This window comes from Arachis stenosperma, chromosome 9, assembly GCF_014773155.1.
Source record: "Arachis stenosperma cultivar V10309 chromosome 9, arast.V10309.gnm1.PFL2, whole genome shotgun sequence".
NCBI classification, from domain to species: Eukaryota; Viridiplantae; Streptophyta; class Magnoliopsida; order Fabales; family Fabaceae; genus Arachis; species Arachis stenosperma.
Genome location: NC_080385.1, coordinates 1,149,743 through 1,157,970, shown reverse-complemented (window position 1 = coordinate 1,157,970; position 8,228 = coordinate 1,149,743). Strand labels below are relative to the sequence as shown.

The following is an 8,228-nucleotide window of genomic DNA, read 5'->3' as shown; positions in this document are numbered from 1 at the left end:
AACACTCCAAAGTAATCACCACTATATGGAAAATCAAATACACATTTGAAAGATATTTCAGTGTCTATATATATATATATATATATATATATATAAGCCATGAGCAATTTTTTAATAAAAATATTTAATTTTTTATGTAATGTAAAAGGATTTTACAAATTCAATTATATATTATTATTAGCATGAAAATATAATATTGAACAAGTATTGGTCCGGACAGCACTTAATTAAAATATAATATTCCCATTGAATAAGAAACAACAATCTATCTCAAACATTATCATACATTCATATATATAGAAAAAAAAAAAAAGCTCATAAGCTAATAATAATAATAATAATAATAATTAAGAAGAATTATCGTTATTATTAATATTATGAGAAGAAGAAGAAGAAGCGTTTGGAGAATGCAGAGGGAAGAGAGGTAAGAGTTGAGGTGGATCAGATCCTCTTGATCTTGGAGTGTTGGCTGAAGACAAAGGGCTAATTGGATGCAAATAGAACCCTTTCTCCGCAATTACCCTCTCTTCTTCTTCTTCCTCCGCCGATCTCGGACTCCCACGCGCCGCCGCACCATCCAGCGTCGAAACCGGCGATGTCTGCTGCTTGTTCCTGTACGGTGAGATGATCTTCATGTTCATCATGTTCATGTTGATGGCGTTGAACATCGTCATGCTGCTGCTACTGTTGCAGTAACGTTGCTGTGTTGATGCTATGTTCAGTTGTTCCAGCTTCTTCCGCCGTTCGTGGAGCTTGAAGAGCGGTTTCTTTGCGGCTGCGGTGGTGGTGGTTGTGGTTTGGCGGTGGTGGTGGAGGCGGGAAGGTATGGTTAGGGGGAGTTTGGGGGTGGAAGGGTTGTCGGAGGCGCCGGTGAGTTTTTGAACGACGGCGCGAAAGTTAGAAGGGTCGGCTTGGACAAACGTCGTGTTTGGTGTTGTTGCGGCGGTTTGATCGAAGGACGCCATTGGAGAGTGTATTTTGTTTGGAGAGGAAGCGGGAAGAAAAGAGAATGAAATGTGTGATTTTATAGTCTCAAATCTCAATTTAGGGATTATATTGTTTTTTCGGATTGCTTTAATTTGCTTTAAGGATGGTGCCGTCACCCTAAAGTGTTGTCATCTATTCACATTTAAGAATTTTAGTTTGAGGCTTAGTTTTTTTAATCAGGACTCGAACTTATCACCTCTTAATTATCTCTTAATTGAGTATGGGAGATTATGGGAGTGGATTCTCTCACCTTTTATTACTCTCTCTCATATTTAAGTTTGGTCTCACTTATAAAGTTAATGGTGAGAGATCACACTTCATTTCCTCAAGTGTAAAAAAATTTTGGAAAAATCCATTTTCGGAAGACTATATCATTTGAATTATAACTCATTGGCAGTTTGAGGCTTAGTTGATAGTTAAGAATTTAATATATTAATTTTTTTAATAATTTTTGTCTATTATTTAACCTATTAATTATTTAACCTGAGCTTCTATTTTAGAGGTGAGCTTCTATTATATCATTAATAAAATTTATTATTTTTTTAGTAATTAGTTACTAGTATTTAAAAATATATGTAAATTAAAATATATTATTAGTTTATAATATATAATGAAGTGTATGTAGTTTAGTATATATTATTAATTATAAAATATTTCACACATTAGTTCAATGATATTCATTCTTTTTTAATAATTATTTATGTGATTAATATAAAAAATATTTTGTTAATGTGATGTGCCTAATTAGATGCAATTAAACAATGTATAGTAACTGATTTAAGGGGTAATAACTTTTAACTTTAGTATATAAATATGCAAATAAATGCGTCTTACATCAAATTATTTAATCAAATAATATATACATTATTACAAATCAAATAAGTTGTTATTTGTTAAACAGGGACACATAAAAATATTTAATGTGTACGGCTTAAACTGCCTACATCTACAGATGAAGAGAGATAAAATTCATTAAATCAATTCAATGCACTACAATCACTATTTTTTATCTGGGTAATGCTATAAAGACAAAAAAAAACGTCAGAACTTACCTTATTTAGTATTCATTATTCATCGTAATAATTAATAAATATTAAATAAGACAAATTATGACCGTTTTTTGCTGATTTTCTTTGGTTACCAAATATTTTCGTCTTTATCTATCTATGATATGATATATGAATTTTGCTCTTATAATATCTCTGCTATTTATAATTTGCATGGTGACAATGTCTATTATAAAATTCGAAATCTAATAATTAATCATGTTCATTTGTTATCTTATTCAAAATCTAATCTAACGTATGCAAGTTATTAGTTTCAAAAATTTTTTAGCTTGAATTAGTATTCCAAGTTTCATAAATAATTTAGTAATTTCAGTATTGGATCCCACGTTTGACTTATTTAAGATGTAAAGTGAGAAAGGTGATGAAAACTTTAATTTGTCAAATATAATTGTGGAACTTTATATTATAGATAATCTCTTTTTTGCCACTTCGGCTTTGTTTTAATAAATGAGGAACTTTTCTAATGAGTGGAACTAAAGATCTTTCTTTTATCCTTGTAAGTGAAAATTCATTATCATGAGGTTAAGCTTTAATGTGAGTATTATTCAAGTTTACTACAAAAAAGTCACACGAAATTGAAGCTTCTTATACACTTTAGAGAGAGAGAAATGTTTGAAATTATGGCCTAATCTCACAGCAAAGCACATGAAGGCAAATCCAAAGTGGCCACATCTATAGTTTGTAGCTTCATTTATAATTTATTTTGTGAGCATGTATGTGATATGATTATAGCTAAAGATACACAAAAGACATTTGAAAAGTCTCACTAATGCAATAAATATTAAACAATATTTATGAAAATTAATTAGTTCACATATAACTATTAAGCAAAAGTTTAATAATAATAATATTATAACTAACTTCTATTCGTTAAGTAGTTTACTCGTTTACGATTAAATAAGTGAAGAAGTTTAAATCGTGTTCTATATATACAGTAATTCATTAGTTAACGATAAACTTTTAAATAAAATTAAAATTTATGATAAATTAATTATTGATCTGTTAAATTAAGAAATTTTGTTAAAAAAATAGTATAATTTTTTATTGATATATCAAATTTGTACTCTAAAAATACATATTAAGATGATAAATTAAAAAATAAATAAATTACAGAAAAATTTAAATTTTAATATTAAATAAAATATTTTAAAACTTGTGTCATAATTTATAATGTTAAGACAAAGTAAGCTGATCTAATTTTAAAAGATTTATATTTCTGTAATATTATTATAAATAAAAATATTAATTTATACTCTAAAAATATATATTAAGATGATAAATTAAAAAATTAAAATACAAAGAAATTAAAATTTTAATGTATTTATTTTTTATTTATTAAATAAAAATATTTAAAATATTTTATTAATAATAATCTTATCATGCGCTATATAGATAAACGTTTTTTTGTTTTGATGAAAACTGTGTAAACCTAAAACCTTATAGTATCGATCTCTTGACCAGTTTGAATGACTTTAATACGACATAGATGTTAAATGTGGAAAAAACAATTAATTGGATGATGATTATTCATTTGATGCGTAATGGATTGAAAAGGGAATAATTAATTTAGATGGGAGGATGGGTTTGAATTTTGAAAAAAGAGCAATGAATGAAAGAGGCAAAGGTGGCATTGAATGATGAAGAGGGGTCAGCGGGGCATTCAAACAAGAAACATTTCCGAGAGAGAAAGCCAAGAAACAAACACCATTCCCACAGGCACTCTCTGTGCTTGCTCAGAGTCTCAGAACAAAACTCTTATTATTATTATTATTATTATTATTATTATTATTATTATTTGCCTTGTGATTCTTTCTTTCTTTCTTTTATTTTCTTTAAGGAAATTCTCATCATCAAAAAAAGAAAAATGTTACATCCCCATATACTTTAAGCACATTTATTTGTATAAATATCAAAAATTTAAATTTTATATTGTATATACAATAATTCATAAGTTAACATTAAAATTTTTAATAAAATTTAAATTTGTGGCGAATTATTCTTTGGTTTAACGAGTTGAGATATTATTTCAAAAAATAATTCAAATCAATATAATTATTTTATTATTATAATATTTTTATATATACTAATGTATACTATTTATTGTTTATATAATTTTAAATTAAAATCTATACTACATAAAATAAATATAATTCCCTAAGGTTATTCTTTAATTTTCCCACCAAGTCACCGACAAACTTCTTTTTACCACTTTTTAATTTAATTGAATATTATGTAAGTTAAGTAAATGTAGTATATTAGCGATACTGTATTAAAAGTACTTTTATTTTTTTTTTAAACTACAAATAATTATAATTTATTAAATTCTAATTATTCGAACATGATTTTTAAATTTGCCTATGAAATTAATTTTGAAATGCTATTATTATCCATAAAATTTAAATTCGAAATTTATTTTAAAACTAGATTTTAGTTTAAACAACGTGAACACATTATTATATATTATTAATTTAAAATTATTTGTTACTATGCGTGAGTAGTGCATATCTAGTTGGAGTAGAAAAGGGTAAAATTTTCAGTTTCTTTATGAATCTGTGTATGCTTTCTTTCTTCTTTTCCTTTGTTTGCGTGAGGGAATTGCACTTTGACATTAAGGACAAAAGTTTCTTTCTTTTTGGCTTCGTTCGTTGCAGTTTCTATGCTTTACTCTTCTTTTTTCTTAGTCTTAGATTGCTTTGATGTGAGACTCTATTTTTTGTACCAAGAAAATTTCACATAGTTTTTATTATTTTATTTATTTATTTAAAATATATAAAAATAATTGCCTTTGAGTAACACATGTGATGATTGAAAACTCATGTGCGGTTATTAATAGTTGGTAGCGTTTGGTTGATGTTTATGTCTCAATAAGATACGGTAATATATATCTATTATTTGATTTGGTGAGACATAGACGGGGACGGATCCAAAAATATTATCATGAGGGACTAACAACGTATATAATATTAAAAATTTATGTAAAAAATTATATAATGTAAAATTTATTAAAAAATATACTGATAGAGAATATATTTTAAAATACAAAAAATATATATGTACTTTTTATTAACAAAGTAGTCAATTTTTTGTATCATAAGATTCTTCGATAATAGAATCTGTGTCAAATTTTTTAGTAATTTTCTTTTTAATATAATTAAAAGATAATTAGCAAGAAATTCATCTTTCATTTTGTTTCTTAGTTATTCTTTACAATATTCATAGATGAAAAAGATCTCTCAGTTATAGTAGTTAAAACATAGAGAATTAATACCAAATGAATCAAGAAGGACGCTCACAAGAAGAAGAAAAAAATTCATTTTATGAGATTTGAAAAATTTTATTTAATTTAAAAATATTAGTAATAATATATTTTCAGATTTTTTTAATATTGTTACTTACTTTTTAGATATTAGAAATCATTAATATTTAAGTTAGATTAGACTTTTATTTATATTAAACTAAATTTTTTAAAAAATTAAATCATACTTAATAACTTATTACTATTAATCTTTTTCTAAAAAAATTGGGGGGCCGAGACCTCCACTCGCCCCCCAACCGTATGTCGTCCTCGTGTACTTTTAATTTGACGAGACACTAAGATACAATTTATAAGACACTGATTTTTTATTCTTATTTTTATTCAATTTTTAAATTTTTATAATTTATTCTCCTATCTCAAAATTTTTTTTGAATGAAGAAATTCAATCTTTTCTAAATATTTGTATCTTGTTTATTATTTTTGTCAAATACAATACATAGATACAAATATTATGTCTATATTTTTATTATTTGTGTCTTTATGTCTATTGTTTTATCATATATATCAACCAAATAGAATTTGAGAGGTCATTAAATAACCATATAATCAAGCCTATCAAATTATTAACAATTTTTAACTATTAATTTTACATGAAATTAACTGTATCTAAATTTCTACTATTAAATTTTCATATCTTAGAATTGTGACTGTTTTTTATTTTAGTTCCTTGCCTTTTTAGGAGTCTTCACACACTTCTTTCTTCTTGTTTTCAACTGGTTTACCTTTTACATGAAAACAGAAATGTCATAGACATAGATAGCGATATATGAAAACAATGAATATTTACGGCAGGGCTAGCAGTCACATTAATTATTAGAATAGAATTGCCACTTTTTAATTTGTATATAGTTCTCAGGTTTGTGATTTTCAGAAAAATTAATATAATATTACTATTTACTAAAATATGATGATCAGAATTTATAATTGGTGTATTATATTTTTAAATATTTAAAATTAATAAAAGAATTATATTTTTAAAATATGAAAAAAAAAGACAATTTGTCATCAGCAAATTGATTTTTTTTTAATTAAAAAGTATAATGTACATATGGAAGGTTAAAAATTAACTGGAAATATAAATTTGATTTTTCTTGGGACTAATAATAATAATTCTGCATGCAGAATTGCAGATTATAACCTTTTTTTTAAACTATTAAACCTAATGATGAAATCGAACATATATGGAAACAGATTTTTCTCACTAATTTGGTTCAATATATAAAGTGTAAATGTGTCTTATAATATTTTATATAATTTTAACATTCGAACTCAAGAACAATAAAAAAGAAATAAATCATTTAAGTCTAACATTTTTACCCTATTTTTATCCCATACATTGCATTCGGTTTGTACTTTCTATTTTTGGATTTTATACATTTTCAGTTTTTAGATTTTGGTTAAAAATTAAAAATAAAAAGTAAAAATAAAAAAATCATATTATTTTCATTTTTTTAACAAAAACCAAAAATATTAAAAATAAAAATAGAAACCTACTAATAGCTGATTGCATTATATTACAAAACATATAGCAGATTATTAAAGTAGTTTAATAAATAATAATGTCTAGCTATTTTGCAAATAATTTTGATTGAACTGATGATCTTCTTTTTACTATTAATTTAATTACAACCACTCAATAGAGGAAGAGATATATGCTTCCCAACGCTTTATTATATTTGTGTTTTTCCATGACAAGGACCCTACGGCTATCCACCTCTCTGCTTTAATTTTTTACCATAATTAGAAGAATAATTTAATTTTCATTTAGCAATATCAGTTTTCTAGCATAATTATTTATCATGCATAACGACATTAATTATTCTCTTACCCAAAATGAAATAACAATTTATTGAGTAGTGATGAACTAGTGATTCTTAATGTATAAGAATATATATTTGATATTTATAAAAAAAATTAAGTATGTTACTGTAAAAGAAATTAATTATTCTAAAATAATAAATTTAATTATTTTATTATAAAATATGTAATTATTTTGATGGTTAATTATCTTATTAAAAATTATAATAAATATATATAAATTAGTAATAATTAATTTAGCAGTTGATTTTTTATTTTAAAGAATATTGATCACCATCATGAGATTGAACAGAATATCTCATCCAAGCCCCAAAAGTCATATACAAAGACATTAGATTTCACTATTAATTAATTAATTAATTATTATTATTATCTAACTTCATATTCATGGAAAAAAGTATAATCTGTGTCAAGGAATATATGCTTCATTAATTGTTTTTATTAACACAATAGAGCAAACCAAACTAATTAGTACGTGAGAATAAGCTGCCCTATATTTGTCTGAAAAATGCATGATGTGAATCAACCTAGCTTATCTAAGTAGCTATGCATATATACTATCATATTATTACTTAAATAATCACCAACCACGTGTGCATTATTTCACAACCTTCATATATAATCTAATTTATAGTTTATGACATTCTAATATAATTTAGTCCACAAATTAAATTAAATTATATTATACCAATATATTGATATTACTCTTTTATTATTTAAAAATTTAATTATTTTATTCATTTTTATAATTTTATCAAATTTTTAATTAAATTTTTATAATTTTTTTTTTAATTAGTCTCTACACTGTTTTAATTTTATAATTAGATTATTTATAGTGTAAAAAATATTAGACTTAATTGAATATTTATTCGTAAATTGAAAATATCTATAATAACTTAATTATTTTATTAGTACTTATAGTTTCACCAAATTTTTAATTAAGTTTTTATTATATTTTTTTTATTAATTGAGTTTTTGCATTGTTTTTAGTTTTATAATTAGATCATTTTTAGTATAAAAATATTAGACTTAATTAAATA

General features: G+C 24.3%; 1 protein-coding gene across 1 annotated transcript; it reads right to left on the bottom strand.

Annotated features, from left to right (window-relative positions):
- Positions 1-254: 254 nt before the first annotated feature.
- On the bottom strand, positions 255-982 carry LOC130951864 (VQ motif-containing protein 11-like). Its single transcript, XM_057880607.1, has one exon. The coding sequence runs from the start codon at positions 963-965 to the stop codon at positions 348-350; it is 618 nt and encodes a 205-aa protein (XP_057736590.1). The 5' UTR covers positions 966-982; the 3' UTR covers positions 255-347.
- Between the last annotated feature and the right edge of the window lie 7,246 nt (positions 983-8,228).